General features: G+C 48.3%; 1 protein-coding gene across 2 annotated transcripts; it reads left to right on the forward strand.

Annotated features, from left to right (window-relative positions):
• Positions 1 to 10803: 10803 nt before the first annotated feature.
• On the forward strand, positions 10804 to 17453 carry LOC126989700 (uncharacterized). Of its 2 annotated transcripts, XM_050848325.1 has the most exons (3): positions 10804 to 12219; positions 12873 to 12984; positions 17083 to 17453. In XM_050848325.1, exon 1 carries the CDS (start codon positions 10980 to 10982, stop codon positions 11868 to 11870), a length of 891 nt encoding a protein of 296 aa, XP_050704282.1. In that variant the 5' UTR covers positions 10804 to 10979; the 3' UTR covers positions 11871 to 12219; positions 12873 to 12984; positions 17083 to 17453. The 2 variants fall into 2 exon arrangements, with proteins under 2 accessions (XP_050704282.1, XP_050704276.1); XM_050848319.1 differs by lacking the exon at positions 17083 to 17453 and having other exon boundaries at positions 12873 to 13414.
• Positions 17454 to 18019: the final 566 nt, after the last annotated feature.

Raw genomic sequence — 18019 nt, forward strand, 5'->3', positions numbered from 1 at the left:
TCCTCCATCCTTCCCCAGCAAAGATTATAGTTCCACCTCTCCACCTGGTTCTCTGTCTGGTGTTAGGGTGCTCCATCCTGCCCCAACAAAGTTTGTAATTCCTCCTCTCCACCTTGTTCACTATTTATTGTTAGTGTGATCCATCAAGCCCCAACAAAGGTTATAACTCGACCTCTCCACCTGGTTCTCCACCTGTTGCTCCATCCATCCCCAGGAAAGGTTATAATTCAACCTTTCCACCTGATTCTCTGTCTTTTATTAGTGTGCTCCATCCTGCCTCACGAGAATTTGTAATTCCACCTCTTCACCTGGTTCTCTCTCTGGTGTTAGTGTGCTCCATCCTGCCCCAACAAAGGTTATAATTCCACATCTCCACCTGGTTCTCCGTCTGGTGTTAGTGTGCTCCATCCTGCTAAAACAAAGGTTGTAATTCCACCTCTCCATCTGGTTCTCTGTCTGGTGTTAGTGTGCTCAATCCTGCCCCAACACAGGTTATAATTCCAACTCCCCACCAGGTTCTCTGTCTATTGTTAGTGTGCTCCATCCTGCCCTAACAAAGGTTGTAACTCCACCTCTCAACCTGGTTCTCTGTCTGGTGTTAGTTTGCTATATCCTGCCCCAACAAAGGTTATCATTCTATCTCTTCACCTGGTTCTCCGTCTGGTGTTAGTGGGCTCAATCCTGCCCCAGGAAAGATTGTAATTCCACCTCTCCACCTGTTTCTCTGTCTGGTTTTAGTGTGCTCCATCCTTCAACAAAGGTTGTAATTCCACCTCTCCACCTGGTTCTCTATCTGGTGTTAGTGTGCTCTATCCTGCCCTAACAAACGTTCTACTTATACCTCTCCAACTGGTTCTCTCTCTGGTGTTAGTGTGCTCCAACCTGCTCCAACAAAGGTTGTAATTCCACCCTTCCACCTGGTTCTCTGTTTGGTGTTAGTGTGCTCCATCCTGCTCCAACAAAGGCTATAATTCCACCTCTCCACCTGGTTCTTTTTTCTGGTGTTATTGTGCTTAATCCTTCCCCTACAAAGGTTGTAATTCCACGTCTCCACATGGTTCTCTATCTGGTGTTAGTGTGCTCCATCCTTCCCCATCAAAGGTTATAATTCCACCTCTCCACCTGGTTTTCTCTCAGGAGTTAGTGTGCTTCATCCTGCACCAAGAAAGGTTGTAGTTCCACCTCTCCACCTGGTTCTCTATCTGGTGTTAGTGTGCTCCATCCTGCCCCATCAAAGGTTGTAATTTCACCTCGCCACCTGGTTTTCTGTCTGGAGTTAGTGTGCTCCATTTTGCTACAAGAAAGGTTGTAATTCCACCTCTCCACCTGGTTCTTCGTCTGGTGTTAGTGTGCTCCATCCTTCCCCAACAAAGGTTATAATTCCACCTCTCCACCTGGTTCTCTGTCTGGTTTTAGTGTGTTCCATCCTGCCCCAGAAAAGATTGTAATTCCACCTCTACACCTGGTTCTCTATCTGGTGTTAGTGTGCTCCATCCTCTACCAAGAAAGGTTGCAATTCCACCTCTCCACCTGGTTCTCTGTCTGGTTTTAGTGTGTTCCATCCTGCCCTAGAAAAGATTGTAATTCCACCTCTCCACCTGGTTCTCTATCTGGTGTTAGTGTGCTCCATCCTCTACCAACAAAGGTTGCAATTCCACCTCTCTACCTGGTTCTCAGTCAGGTTTTAGTGTGCTCCATCCTGCCCTAAGAAATGTTCTAATTTCCCCTCTCCACCTGGTTCGCTGTCTGGTGTTAGTCTCCTCCATCCTGTCCCAACAAAAGTTATAATTCCACCTCTCAACCTTGTTCTCTGTCTGGTGTTAGTGTGCTTCATCTTTCCCCAACAAAGGTTATAATTCCACATTTCCACCTGGTTCTCTGTCTGGTGTTGGTGTGCTCCATCCAGCCCCAACAAAAGTTGTAATTCCACCTCTCCAGCTGGTTCTCTATCTGGTGTTAGTGATCTTCATCCTGCCCTAACAAAGGTTCTAATTCCAACTCTCCACCTTGTTTTCTGTCTGGTGTTAGTGTGCTCCATGCTTCTCCAACAAAGGTTCTAACTCCACCTCTCCACCTGTTTCTCTGTCTGGAGTTAGTGTGCTCCATCCTGCCCCAACAAAGGTTATAATTCCACCTCTCCACCTGTTTCTCTGTCTGGTGTTAGTGTGCTCCATCCTGCCCCAACAAAGGTTATAATTCCACCTCTCCACCTGGTTCTCTGTCTGGTGTTAGTGTGCTCCATCCTGCTCCAAAAAAGGTTGTATTTCCACCAATCCTCCTGGTTCTCTGTCTGGTGTTAGTGTGCTCCATCCTGCCCTAACAAAGCCTATAATTCCACCCTGCACCTGGTTTTCTGTCTGGTGGTAGTGTGCTCCATCCTGCCCCAACAAAGGTTATAATTCCACCTCTCCACCTGGTTCTCTGTCTGGTGTTAGTGTGCTCCATCCTGCCCCAACAAAGGTTTTAATTCCACCTCTCCACCTGGTTCTCTGTCAAGTGTTAGTGTGTTCCATACAGCCCCAACAAAGGTTATAATTCCACCTCTCCACCTGGTTCTTTGCGAGGTGTTAGTGTGCTCCATCCTGCCCCAACAAAGGTTATAATTCCACCTCTCCACCTGGTTTTCCGTCTGGTGTTAGTGTGCTCCATCCTGCCCCAACAAAGGATATAATTCCAACTCTCCACCTGGTTCTCTGTCGGGTGTTAGTGTGCTCAATCCTGCCCCAACAAAGGATATAATTCCAACTCTCTACCTGGTTTTCCGTCTGGTGTTAGTGTGCTCCATCCTGCCCCAACAAAGGATATAATTCCACCTCCCCTTCTGGTTCTCGGTCTGGTTTTAGTGGGCTCTATCGTGCCCCAGTAAATATTATAATTCCACCTCTCCACCTGGTTATCCGTTTGGTGTTAGTGTTCTTCATCCTGCCCCAACAAAAGTTGTTATTCCACCTCTCCAACTGGTTCTCTGTCTGGAGTTAGTGTGCTCCATCCTGCCCTAACAAAGGATATAATTCCAACCCTCCACCTGGTTCTCTGTCTGGTGTTTGTGTGATCCATCCAGACCCAACAAATGTTTTCATTCCACCTTTCCACCTGGTTCCCTATCTGGTGTTAGGGTGCTCCATCTTGCCCGCACAAAGGTTCTAATTTTAACTCTCCACATGGCTCTCTGTCTGGTGTTAGTGTGCTCCATCATACCCCGACAAAGGATATAATTCCCCCTTTCCATTTGGTTCTCTGTCTGGTGTTAGTGTGCTCCATGGTGCCTCACTAAAGGTTATAATTCCACATCTCCACCTGGTTCTCGGGTTAGTGTTAGTGTTCTCAATCCTCTCCAACAAAGGTTATCATTCCACCTCTCCACATGGTTCTCCGTCTTGTGTTAATGGGCTCCATCCTGACCCAGGAAAGATTGTAATTCCATCTCTCCACATTGTTCTCTGTCTGGTGTTAGTGTGCTCCATCCTGTCCCAACAAAGGTTATAATTCCAACTCTTCTCCTGGTTCTCTGTCTGGTGTGAGTGTGCTCCATCCTGCCCCAACTAAGGTTGTAATTCCACCTCTCCACCTGGTTCTCTATCTGGTGTTAGCGATCTCCATCCTGCCCTTACAAAGGTTCTAATTCCACCTCTCCACCTTGTTCTCTCTCTGGTGTTAGTTTCCTTCATCTTTCTTCAATAAAGGTTGTAAGTCCTCCTCTCCACCTGGTTCTCTGTCTGGAGTTAGTGTGCTCCATCCTGCTACAACAAAGGTTGTAATTCCACCTCTCCACCTGGTTCTCTATCTGGTGTTAGTGTGCTCCATTTTGCCCCAACAAAGCCTATAATTATACCTCTCCTCCTGGTTCTCTTTCTGTTGTTAGTGTGCTCCATCCTGCCCCAACAAAGCCAATAATTCCACCTCTCCACCTGGTTCTCTTTCTGGTGTTAGTGTGCTCCATCCTGCCCCAACAAAGCCTATAATTCCACCTCTCCACCTGGTTCTATTCCTGGTTTTATTGTGCTCCATCCTGCCCCAACATAATTTATAATTCCACCTCTCCACCTGGTTTTCTATCTGGTGTTAGTGTGCTGCATCCTGCCCCAACAAAGGCTATAATTCCACCTCTCCACCTGGTTCTCTTTCTTGTGTTACTGTGCATCATCCAGCCCTAACAAAGGTTATAATTCCACCTCTCCACCTGGTTCTCTGGCTGGTGTTAGTGTGCTCCATCCTGCCCCAGCAAAGGTTATAATTCCACCTCTCTCCTGGTTCTCTGTCTGGTGTTATTGTGCTCAATCCTGCCCCTACAAAGGCTGTAACTCCACCTCTCCACATGGTTCTCTATCTGGTGTTAGTGTGCTCCATCCTTCCCCATCAAAGGTTATAATTCCACCTCTCCACCTGGTTTTCTGTCTGGTGTTAGTGTGCTTCATCCTTCCCCAACAAAGGTTATAATTCCACCTCTCCACCTCGTTCTCTGTCTGGTTTTAGTGTGCTCCATCCTGCCCCAGGAAAGATTGTAATTCCACCTCTCCACCTGGTTCTCTATCTGGTGATAGTGTGCTCCAACCAACTTCCAACAAAGGTTGCAATTCCACCTCTCCACCTGGTTCTCTGAGTGGTGTTAGTGTGCTCCATCCAGCGCCAACAAAGGTTATAATTCCACCTCTCCACCTGGTTCTCTGTCTGGTGTTAGTGTACTCTATCCTACCCTAACAAAGGTTATAATTTCACCTCTCCACCTGGTTCTGTGTCTGGTGTTAGTTTGCTCCATCCTGCCCCAAAAAAGGTTGTAATTCCACCTCTCCACCTGGTTCTCCGTCTGGTTAGTGTGGTCCATCCTGCCCCAACAAAGGCTATATTTCTACCTCTCCAACTGGTTCTCTGTCTAGTGTTAGACTGCTCCATCCTGCCCCAAAAAAGGTTGTAATTCCACCTCTCCACCTGGTTCTCCGTCTGGTTAGTGTGGTCCATCCTGCCCCAACAAAGGTTATAATTCCACCTCTCCACCTGGTTCTCTGTCTGGTATTATTGTGCTCCATCATGCCCTAACAAAGAGGGTTATAATTCCACCTCTCCACCTAGTTATCTGTGTGGTGTTAGTGTGCTCCATCCTGCTCCAACAAAGGCTATAATTCCACCTCTCCACCTGGTTCTCTGTGTGGTGTTAGTGTTCTCCATCCTGCCCCATCAAAGGTTATGATTTCACCTCTCCACCTGGTTCTCTCTCTGGTGTTAGTGTGCTCCATCCTGCCCTAACAAAGGTTACAATTCCAGTTCTCCACATGGTTCTCTGTCTGGTGTTAGTGTGCTCCATCCTGCCCCAACAAAGGTTTTGATTTCACCTCTCCACCTGGTTCTCTGTCTGGTGTTAGTGTGCTCGATCCTGTTCAAACAAAGGTTGTAATTCCATCTCTCCACCTGGTTCTCTGTCAGGTGTTAGTGTGCTCCATCCTGCACCAACAAAGGTTCTAATTCCACCTCTTCACTTTGTTCTCTGTCTGGTATTAGTGTGCTCCATCCTGCACCAACAAAGGTTCTAATTCCACCTCTTCACATTGTTCTCTGTCTGGTGTTAGTGTGCTCCATCCTGCCTCAACAAAGGCTATAATTTCACCTCTCCACCTGGTTCTCTGTCTGGTGTTAGTGTGCTCCATCCTGCCCTAACAAGAGTTATAATTCCACCTCTCCACCTGGTTCTCTGTCTGGTGTTGGTGTGCTTAATCCTGCAATAGGAAAGGTTGTAATTTAACCTTTCCACCTGGTTCTCAGTCTGAAGTTAGTGTGGTCCATCCTGCCCTAACAAAGATTGTAATTCCACCTCTCCACCTGGTTTTCTGTCTGGAGTTAGTGTGCTTAATCCTGCTCAAACAAAGGTTGTAATTCCTCTTCTCCACCTGGTTTTCTGTCTGGTATTATTGTACTCCATCATGCCCTAACAAAGAGTGTTATAATTCCACCTGGTTCTCTCCCTGGTGTTAGTGTGCTCCATCCTACCCCAGCAAAGGTTATTATTTCACCTCTCCACCTGCTTCTCTCTCTGGTGTTAGTGTGCTCCATCCTGCCCCAACAAAGGTTATTATTTCACCTCTCCACCTGGTTCTCTGTCTGGTGTTAGTGTGCTCCATCCTGCCCCAACAAAGGTTATTATTTCACCTCTCCACCTGGTTCTCTTTGTGGTGTTAGTGTGCTCCCTCCTTCCCCAGGAAAGGTTGTAAATCCACCTCTCCACCTGGTTCTCTGTCTGGTGTTATTGTGCTCCATCCTGCCCTAACAGAGGTTCTAATTCTACCTCTCCACCTGGTTTTCTGTCTGCTGTTAGTTTGCTCCATCCTTCTCTAATAAAGGTTGTAATTCCACCTCTCCACCTGGTTCTCTGTCTGGTGTTAGTGTGCTCCATCCTGCCTCTAATAAAGGTTGTAATTCCACCTCTCCACCTGGTTATCTGTCTGGTTTTAGTGTGCTCCATTCTGCCTCAACAAATGTAGCAATTCCACCTCTCCACCTGGTTATCTGTCTGGTTTTAGTGTGCTCCATTCTCCCCCAACAAAGGTAGTAATTCCACCTCTCCACATGGTTATCTGTCTGGTGTTAGTGTGCTCCGTACTGCCCCAACAAAGCAACCTCTCCACCTTGTTCTCTTTTTGGTGTTAATGTGCTTCATCCAGCCCCAACAAAGATTATTGTTCCACCTCTCCACCTGGTTCTCAGCCCCAGGAAAGGTTGTAATTCCACCTCTCCACCTGGTTCTCTGTCTGGTGTTAGTGTGCTCCATCCAGCCCCAGGAAAGGTTGTAATTCCACCTCTCCACCTGGTTCTCTGTCTGGTGTTAGTGTGCTCCATCCTGCCCCAACAAAGGATATAATTACCTCTCTCCACCTTGTTCTCTCTCTGGTGTTACTTTGCACCATCCTTCCTCAACAAAGATTCTAATTCCACCTCACCACCTGGTTCTCTCTCTGGTGTTAATGTGCTCCATCCTGCCCTAAGAAAGGTTATAATTACCTCTCTCCACCTTGTTCTCTCTCTGGTGTTAGTGTGCACAATCCTGCCCTAACAAAGGTTCAAATTCCACCTCTCCACCTGGTTCTCTGTTTGGTGTTAGTGTGCTCCATCCTGCTCCAACAAAGGTTATAGTTCCACCTCTCCACCTGGTTCTCTGTCTGGTGTTAGTGTGCTCAATCCTGCCCCAACAAAGGTTTTAATTCCACCTCTCCACCTGTTTCTCTGTCTGGTGTTAGTGTCCTCCATCCTGCACTAACAAAGGTTATAATTCCACCTCTCCACCTGGTTCTCTGTCTGGTGTTAGTGTGCTCCATCCTGCCCCAACAAAGGTTCTAATTCCACCCTCCACCTGGTTCTCTGTCTGGTGTTAGTGTGCTCCATCCTTCCCCAACAAAGGTTATAATTCCACCTCTCCACCTGGTTCTCTATCGGGTGTTAATGTGTTTCATCCTGCCCCAACAAAGGATATAATTCCACCTCTCCATCTGGTTCTCCGTCTGGTGTTAGTGGGCTCTATCCTGCCCCAGTAAATATTGTAATTCCACCTCTCCACCTGGTTATCCGTCTGGTGTTAGTGTTCTCCATCCTGCCCCAACAAAGGTTGTAATTGCACCTCTCCACCTGGTTCTCTGTCTGGTGTTAGTGTGCTCCATCCTGCCCTAACAAGGGATATAATTCTACCTCTCCACCTGGTTCTCTGTCCGGTGTTGGTGTGCTCCATCCAGCCCCAACAAATGTTGTCATTCCACCTCTCCAACTGGTTCCCTATCTGGTGTTAGGGTGCTCCATCCTGCCCTAACAAATGTTCTAATTTTAACGCTCCACCTGGTTCTCTATCTTGTGTTACTGTGCTACATCCTGCTTCAACAAAGGTTGTGATTCCACCTCTCCACTTGGTTATCTTTATGTTGTTAGTGTGCTCCATCCTTTCCCAACAAAACCTAAAATTCTTGTTCTCCACCTGGTTCTCTGTCTGGTGTTAGTGTGCTCCATCCTTCCCCAACAAAGGATATAATTCCACCTCTCCAACTGGTTATCTATCAAGTGTTAGTGTGCTCCATCCTCCCCAGGAAAGGTTGTAATTCCACCTCTCCAACTGGTTCTCTGTCTGGTGTTAGTGTGCTCCATCCTCCCCTAAGAAATGTTCTAATTCCACCTTTCCATTTGGTTCTCTGTCTGGTGTTAGTGTGCTCAATGCCCCCTCACTAAAGCTTATAATTCTACCTCTCCAACTGGTTCTCGGGCTAGTGTTAGTGTTCTCCATCCTCCCCAACAAAGGTTATCATTCCACCTCTCCACCTGGTTCTCGGTCTGCTGTTAGGCTGCTCCATCCTGCCCCTGCAAAGGTTATAATTCCACCTCTCCACCTGGTTTTCTGTCTGGAGTTAGTGTGCTTCATCCTGCCCCAGGAAAGGTTGTAATTCCACCTCTCCACCTGGTTCTCTATATGGTGTTAGAGTGCTCCATCCTGCCCCATCAAATGTTGTAATTCCACCTCTCCACCTAGTTTTCTGTCTGGAGTTAGTGCTCCATCCTTCTCCAACAAAGGTTGTAATTCCACCTCTCCACATGGTTCTCTATCTGGTGTTAGTGTGCTCCATCCTGCCCCATCAAAGGTTGTAATTCCACCTCTCCACCTGGTTTTCTGTCTGGAGTTAGTGTGCTCCATTTTGGTCCAAGAAAGGTTGTAATTCCACCTCTCCACCTGGTTCTTCGTCTGGTGTTAGTGTGCTCCATCCTTCCCCAACAAAGGTTATAATTCCACCTCTCCACCTGGTTCTCTGTTTGGTTTTAGTGTGTTCCATCCTGCTCCAGGAAAGATTGTAATTCCACCTCTCCACCTGGTTCTCTGTCTGGTTTTAGTGTGTTCCATCCTGCCCCAGAAAAGATTGTAATTCCATCTCTCCACCTGGTTCTTAGTCTGGTTTTAGTGTGCTCCATCCTGCCTTAAGAAATGTTCTAATTTCCCCTCTCCACCTGGTTCGCTGTCTGGTGTTAGTCTCCTCCATCCTGTCCCAACAAAAGTTATAATTCCACCTCTCAACCTGGTTCTCTGTCTGGTGTTAGTGTGCTTCATCCTTCCTCAACAAAGGTTATAATTCCACATTTCCAAATTTTTCTCTGTCTGGTGTTGGTGTGCTCCATTCTGCCCCAACAAAGGTTGTAATTCCACCTCTCCACCTGGTTCTCTATCTGGTGTTAGTGATCTTCATCCTGCCCTAACAAAGGTTCTAATTCCAACTCTCCACCTTGTTTTCTGTCTGGTGTTAGTGTGCTCCATCCTTCTCCAACAAAGGTTCTAATTTCACCTCTCCACCTGCTTCTCTGTCTGGTGTTAGTGTGCTCCATCCTGCCCAACAAGACCTATAATTCCACCTCTTCCCCAACAAAGGTTATAGTTCCACCTCTCCAACTGGTTATCTATCCAGTGTTATTGTGCTCCATCCTTCCCCAGGAAAGGTTGTAAATCCACCTCTCCACCTGGTTCCCTGTCTGGTGTTAGTGTACTCCATCCTGCCCCAACAAAGGTTATAATTCGACTTCTCCACCTGGTTCTCCGTCTGGTGTTAGTGTGCTCCATCCTACCCCAACAAAGGATATAATTCAACCTTTCCATTCGGTTCTCCGTCTGGTGTTAGTGTGCTCCATCCTGCCCCAACAAAGCCTATAATTCTTCTTCTCCACCTGGTTCTCTGTCTGGTGTTAGTGTGCTCCATCCTACCCCAACAAAGGATATAATTCAACCTCTCCATCTGGCTCTCCATCTGGTGTTAGTGGGCTCTATCCTGCCCCAGTAAATATTGTAATTCCACCTCTCCACCTGGTTATCCGTCTGGTGTTAGTGTTCTCCATCCTGCCCCAACAAAGGTTGTAATTCCACCCCTCCACCTGGTTCTCTGTCTGGTGTTACTGTGCTCCATCCTGCCCTAAAATAGGATATAATTCCACCTCTCCACCTGGTTCTTTGTCTGGTGTTGGTGTGCTCCATCCAGCCCCAACAAATGTTGTCATTCCACCTCTCCACCTGGTTCCGTATTTGGTGTTAGGGTGCTCCATCCTGCCCTAACAGAGGTTCTAATTTTTACTCTCCACCTGGTTCTCTGTCTTGTGTTACTGTGCTACATCCTTCTCCAACTAAGGTTGTAATTCCACCTCTCTACCTGGTTCTCTGTCTGGTGTTAGTGATCTCTATCCTGCCCTAACAAAGGTTTTAATTCCACCTCTCCACCTGGTTCTCTATCTGGTGTTAGAGTGCTCCATCCTGCCCCAACAAAGTGTTATAGTAGGATATCAATGTATTATTATTATTTAATATCACCACGAATTAGGCATACAATTGTCAATGGAAAAACCCCACGACAGATAGATCACGCCACCTTATAGGAATGTCGTCCGTCAGTGTTTACCGCCTCAGTTTTGTATACTTAGCACTCCGATGGTGCGTGGAGGTCACCTTGACATACGTGACCAATTGTAACAATTATTTTCCAACCTGTAACTCGTCACTCCTTCACGAGAGTCCGACTGACACACAACGACAGTCGCTCTCGCTCCGTCGCTTCTTGTACATAAAGGCTACGAATATAATTCGCCTTAAGGAAGCTGAAGTCTTAATCAACACCCTTTAAACGCCCCCCGACAAGCCCGTTACATTTGGTTGGCAGCGGTCACCCCGCGCCTGTGCCTTCGCTACCTCGTTCTCCTCCAAGCCACGAGAACTCACCGCCAAACTCCGGGGACAGGCGTACAAGGGAAGAAGGAGTCAAGCACCTGCCGTCCGCGGCAACGCACAAGGCGCCAGCTACAAGCATCTCACAAGTCGCCACCTACGTGCAACTCACAAGGCGCCAGCTACAAGCATCTCACAAGTCGCCACCTACGTGCAACTCACACGGCGCCAGCTACAAGCATCTCCCAAGTCGCCACCTACGTGCAACTCACAAGGCGCCAGCTACAAGCATCTCCCAAGTCGCCACCTACGTGCAACTCACATGGCGCCAGCTACAAGCATCTCACAAGTCGCCACCTACGTGCAACTCACACGGCGCCAGCTACAAGCATCTCCCAAGTCGCCACCTACGTGCAACTCACAAGGCGCCAGCTACAAGCATCTCCCAAGTCGCCACCTACGTGCAACTCACAAGGCGCCAGCTACAAGCATCTCCCAAGTCGCCACCTACGTGCAACTCACAAGGCGCCAGCTACAAGCATCTCCCAAGTCGCCACCTACGTGCAACTCACACGGCGCCAGCTACAAGCATCTCCCAAGTCGCCACCTACGTGCAACTCACAAGGCGCCAGCTACAAGCATCTCCCAAGTCGCCACCTACGTGCAACTCACAAGGCGCCAGCTACAAGCATCTCCCAAGTCGCCCCCTACGTGCAACTCACACGGCGCCAGCTACAAGCATCTCACAAGTCGCCACCTACGTGCAACTCACAAGGCGCCATCTACAAGCCTCGAGCACACCAGCTATAAGCAACTCTACAGGCGTCCAGCCTACAAGCCTCGAGCACACCAGCTACAAGCCTACAGGCTCTACAGCCTACAAGCCTCGAGCACACCAGCTTCAAGCAACTCTACAGGCGTCAAGCCTGCAAGCCCCGAGCACACCCACAGGCCTACGCAGCCGATAGCGAGGGCCACAATCTACAAGCCGCTCCCCCGCTTCAAGCCAGCACTGCTACGTACCCTGCAAGCCACTCCACGATACGGCAGAGGTATTCACACCTGCAACGAGGAGGCACGCCCCGCTGACCTTGGGACACCCCGCATGCCCCTCGCTCCACAGCTGGCGGCACCACCGCCGCTGCCGGGAGCATCGGCCCAAACCTCTTCCGGCAAACAGTCAGCAAGGGTACCCGCGGACATCTCCCGGTGACTGCAAGCTGTTCCCACTACCGTTTCTTGCAAGGCGTCTTCTCAAGAGGTTACACACCCAAGTCGTCTTGTCTGCCACCGCCGCCCATCTCTTACTATAACAAGGACGACGCGGCCATCATACGTCTGGCGGCAGTGTACCAGCTCCCAGCCGCGCACCGCGGCCGCTCATTTTGCTGGGTCAGCAGTTTTTCAACCTCCATTGCGAGTCCTCCGATGTCAGCCCATCCCTCACCTCTCACCGCCGCTGTGGCCGCGGCCGAGGTTTCCTGACGCGCCTACAACGACTGCACGTCACCCAGGGCATCACAGGCCGTCGCCCTCTCCACTACATCAGCTGATTAATCTTGGTATTTGTGGATATTCCATTCTTGTCCAAATTTGCCGACTCGGCTCATTTTCATTATTATCTGTGCAGAGGCACGATTTTTTTATTTCTGTGTTCTTAACGCTGTTACTCAGTCATAATTGTGGGAGTTACGTTCATTCGCATACGATATTGATTCTTTCTTATTGTTTGCTAGCGAGTCTATTGAGTATAATGTGATTTCCCTGATCAAAGTTAATCTTCATCAGTGTGCCCTGCCTCCGTTTTCTTTTCACCGCTCGAGAGAAAACGTGAGCATCAATGGTATACTCACTTAACATACCACTTGTTTATATAGTTATTCTTTCTATATATACCCATATCATTAGGGCATTCCATTATAGCCTTAACTTCTATTACGTCTATACAGGCACCTTGCTAGCCATTCTTTCTTACCTTTTTAGGGTTTTCAATGCAAACTATTCATTCCTACACGTTCCGTTTATTGGTTCATATTTACAGCTATCAACATATGCTCCTATTTTGTAAATGATTTACACCATAGTATGAACAAAGACACTCGCTAAACTCGGCGACACCTTTAACCAGTTGGCTCGTCCTTCAAGTGAAGAGGGACTGGAACACGATACCACAACCGGTGAATTTACTAAGGCACTCATTATTTATCAATTACAGGCCGCAGAATTCGTTCACCCCCGGGTTCGTCTGCATACTTACAACCCACTCAAGGTTCAAGGACACCCTCACCAGCATCCCCTCGCACCAGCCGCAGTATTACAGGCTCAAAGTAAGGTCTCTCTCACCTGTAGTTTTTGCAAACAATCAGGACATTCTGAACATTCTTGTTTCGCGAAACGTAGGGAATCAACACATTCGAGACGGGGCTCAGATAGGAGGTCAGGAGGTTACAGGGGCGGGCATCATTCATCACACAGGAACCCTAGGCCAAACCATCAGCGGAAGGCTGCCTTTTGCCATATCCACGGGAATTGTTTTCATGATTCAGACAGTTGTTCTGCTATACAAAAGGCCAAGGAGGAACAGAAGTACAAGTCCTCAGCGGACAGTAAACCACACTCCTCTTCTCAGAATAAAAAAACATGACTTCGTGACAGCCCCGAGGCGTACATCCAAGTGTCCCTTAAGGAAAATACTAATTGGGAGCAACTTGACTCCGTCATTGCCGCCTTGGGACGGACAAGCATAATTGCCCTTCCTTGCAAGGTGGGCAAAATTTCACTCACCTTAGCGGTTGACACAGGGGCCACAGTCAATGTCATATCCGACTCCGCTTACAGGTCACTGACACGACAAGCGAGTGGGGAAAATTGGCCGCTCCAAGAGAACGACCTGAATGTGATAGGCGTGACGGGCACCACTTTGGGAATCCTTGGGCGAGTACCGCTAACAGTCAGCTTACATGAAAAGGTATGTCCCTTTCGAGATTTCTTTTATGTCTCTAGCAGGTTTGCTTTACCTGTGGATGGGATCTTAGGATTGAACGCCATGAAAGACCTGCACATCGCCATAAACCCTGTAAGCAACGCGATCGTGTATCAAGGCCGACGCATACAGGGATGGTCAATCCATCGCCTCTGTCAACTGTAATCTCACCCTCAGAGGTGGAAAATGACCAACCCACCACAGACTCAGGGGCTGCCACCGCCCAAGTGTCCCCTCTTACGGTCAAACCACACGAAACCATTGCAGACTTGTGGCGGACAGTAACGGCAGTCGTAGAAGGTCCTCATATAGTTCCGGATCGTGCTGCAAAACTTGTTAAAATCCGTTTGCCTAACGCCCCTCCGGCGGGCAGTGATGTGTGTATCGACGGAGTTCCTCACGTACACCGCGTGACGGTGGAGGTAACTCTTGCAACAGTCAAGGAGGGAGGTTTTGCAGAGGCATTGGTAATAAACACGTCTGGATCCTGTATCCTTAAAACACGGTGTTCGATTATGCCAGTGTCTAGTGTATGGGAGAAATGTCGCCCCGGAACCAGCTGAATACCCTTCAGCCCAAGTCTCAGGCATAACCTCGGCGTGTCAGGCCTCTCCCGAACAAGACACAGCTAATTTAGAGGCATTCTTAAAAGTTGCACACTATTCCGAAATTAAGCCAACCTTAGTCCAGCTTCTGGAACATTATCGGGGGGCGCTTGCTCTACCAGGCGAGCCGCTTGGAGTTACGCAGTGTGCTGAACACCACATTCAGTTAAAACCCAATACAAATCCTGTATATATCAATGCGTACAAGCTCCCCCACAGTCAGAGGGAGGTGGTGCAACAACTTATCTCTGAAATGTTAGAACAAGGTGTCATCAAAGAATCGAATTCCCCGTGGAATTCACCCTTGTTCCTGGTTCCAAAGACAGACGGCTCTTATCGTCCTGTGATTGATTTCCGGCGTGTGAACACCGCGACCATGGATGATCATTTTCCGCTTCCCGTTCTTAGAGATCTTCTGATGTGTCTCGGTAGAGGAAATAAAGTCTTTACGAGTCTTGATCTGGTCAGTGGCTACTGGCAACTGCCCATGGCCCCCGAGTCACGTGAAATAACGGCTTTCAGCACGCCTCATGGCCACTATGGTGGACGAGGATGCCGTTCGGGCTCAAAGGAGCTCCTTGACTTTTCCAAAGGACAATGAACAGTATTTTTGGTGACTTGCTGGGCAACTCTGTCTATGTGTATTTAGACGACATCATCATAGCAAGTAAAGACGTGCATGCACACATGGAAACACTAAAGCAGTCCTACACAGACTTCAAGAGGTCGTATTAAAGCTAAAAATCACCAAATGTGAATTTTTAAAGCCTCGGATCAAGTTCTTGGGGCATGTCGTGGACGAATTCGGCATCCATACAGTGGACGACAAAATAAAGGCTATTGCCGAGTTACCTCAGCCAACGTCTGCGGACAAGGTACGGTCTTTCTTGGGTGTCGCAGGTTATTACAGGCCTTTCATTAAGGACTTCGCAGCTCGCGCGAGTCCCCTAACCCATCTTTTAAAGAAAGACGTACCATTTCAGTGGCTCCCAGCTCAACAAACGAGTTTTGAGGATTTAAAGAAAGCGCTTACACGGGCTCCGGTCCTTGTCTTTCCGGATTTCAAGGACCCCTTTCAGCTTTGTACCGACGCTTCGGCGAGTGGAGTAGGAGCCGCGCTGATGCAAACAGATATGTCCGGCAAAAAGCATGTGATAGCGTTCGCCAGTCGAGTACTTACAGCTCCGGAAAAGAACTATTCTGTTACCCACCTAGAGGCTCTTGCCATTGTGTGGGCTCTGAAGCATTTTCGTGACATTGTGATGGGGTACAAAAGTGTGGTGTTTACGGACCACGCGGCCATAACTGATCTTTTCAAGGGAAAAAACCTACACGGTCGTCTGGCAAGATGGTTCTTAACGATCCAAGCATACAATCCGGAGATAAAATACATCACCGGGAAAACAAATGTGGTCGCAGATGCCTTATCTCGGAATGTTCCGATAGGCGCGATTACCACCCCAGAGGTCATCCACAACTTCACTTCACCTGAGCTACACACTGCTCAACGTGACCACCCTGTGTGGAAGAGGTTAATTTATGCCCTCGAGTCGGGAGACGAATCAAACCTTCCTGAATTCCCAGTTCCCTTTTCACAATTCTTCCTATCAGAGGACAACCTCCTTTGTAGGTCATGGCCAACCAAACCGGTACCTATAGACCAACTGGTCATCCCAGACATATACGTCCCCGTGACGCTTAAGCTGGTCCATAACACACCCATTGCGGGTCACCCAGGAAGAGACAAGACGCTATCCGTCACCAGACGAAAATTCTACTGGCCCACATTACGGGTTGATGTAGAAAAACATGTCGCACATTGCGTCGTTTGTGCTAAGCACAAGGGGTCCGTCAAAGGGCCAGCACCTATGTTGCAATACCCAGTACCAGAGGCGCCATGGGATGTTGTTAATATAGACTTACTACAGCTCCCCCAGAGCCAACATGGCTCGCGCTACTTATTGGTGTGCGTCGACCAGTTCTCTAGGTTTCTAGTTCTAGCGCCTCTCAAGGACAAGACAGCCACACGCGTGGCCCATGCCCTCGTGACTCACGTGTTGTGTCCACATTCGTCTCCTCGAATTCTTCTGAGTGACAATGGCACCGAGTTTAGGAACTCAGTATTGAGCGAAATATGCGCTCAGTTTAACATCACGTAATCCTTCATCACAGCTTACCACCCAGCTGCTAATGGGTTGGCGGAGAGGGCTAATAGGAAAATCTTACAGGTCCTCAGGCCTATCGTGAACGATCTCCACGATAATTGGGAGGATTGGCTATCGCATATAGCCGCTTCCATAAATACGTCGGTAAACGACTCTACGGGGAAGTCTCCCTACTACATCTTGTATGGGGTGGAGAAACGTTTTCCGTACGACTTCCTATCAACCCCACAGCAACCTCTCTACAACATTGATAGGTACGCACAACAGCAGATGCATATGTTTTCCAAGATACACTCAGAAGTTAGGTGTACGTTAAAAGCTACGAAGGTTGAAATGATGTCAAAACAACACAAACAGGCCGTCCCGGTGAATTTCAAAGAGGGTGACACAGTCATGATTAAGCAAGCGGAAAGGAGTTCGAAACTGGGGGCTAAATTTGTGGGTCCTTACCGAGTTGTTCGGAATGTCAGGGGAAATCGGTTCGTGGTTCTCGAGTCGAATAGTGGAGTCAGTCTAGAAGTTCACAGTGATCGTCTGAAAGTAATTCCCTCACCTTTGGACCTTGATATTGGTACTTCCCCCTCAGAGTCAAATGTTCAACAAGATACTCCCAACACCCATAGCTATGACTTGAGACCACGGGTTTAAATACTTCATTCCCACCACTTTCAGATCATGATGTTGCGTTTTCTGATCATCTTGTTGTCCCTCGGCTCCCTGCTTGCAACAACACCCATCCACCTGAAGCCTGGTGCCCTCACGGCACACATAGGAGAGGTCTTCCTCATAGAAGATGTGCTCCTCGTAAAATATCCATATACTTCCTTGACCAACACCACGGACACAATCAGGATAGTCTCAGAAAAACTACTCGGCATGGCAGACGCCATCCGGGCTACCAAGACTAGGGAATCAAAGGCTCCTTCTAGTACCAACTCTCTGACTCTTTTTCAACTACTGGAGGATAGGATTCTGTTCTTACGGGGAAAGGTTGATGAGGTAAACATGGATTATAGTTCTCACTCAGTTCACTCTCGGGTAAAGAGGGGATTGCTCAACATCGTTGGGTCCGCCTCAAAGTTCCTTTTCGGTACGGCTACCGACGAGGACGTTCGCGTTTTGCGGGACCACTACGCTCAAGTACTTTCCTTTGCTGCTCGAAATCGCAGGGTGATCAATGCCAATTGTAGAACACTTGCGCAATTGCATACTAACATTGCGGTACTGCTAGAGCAGACAAATAAGATGGTAGAGGTTATCAACATAGTTGTCAAACAGATCGACCAGGTGAATCAGTTTCTCCTCCTAGATCAGGCCTTGCATGTATTGGAAAACGTCATTAACTCCGTCGCAACGGCAAATCAGCAGGTTATTAGCAACGTGGTTGACGCAGCGCACGGTAGAGTCACACCTGCCTTGTTCCCTCTACACGATTTGAGAACGACTGTCCAGATCGGGTATCAAAATTATAGCCTGACGCCTTTATTCACCCCGGACATAAGTCAATATTTTTACCCCTTGATTGAGTCCAGCCTCACCCCTGATGCCATAATCATTCATGTTCCGTTTCAGACGGCGGACGTGTTTGAGGCACACGAAATTGTCCCGT

This window comes from Eriocheir sinensis, chromosome 6 (assembly GCF_024679095.1).
Source record: "Eriocheir sinensis breed Jianghai 21 chromosome 6, ASM2467909v1, whole genome shotgun sequence".
Lineage (NCBI taxonomy): Eukaryota > Metazoa > Arthropoda > Malacostraca > Decapoda > Varunidae > Eriocheir > Eriocheir sinensis.

What these genes read in the sequence shown, in the direction of transcription:
- LOC126989700 (XM_050848325.1), top strand. Translation starts at nt 10,980, where the DNA reads ATGGCGCCAGCTACAAGCATCTCACAAGTCGCCACCTACGTGCAACTC.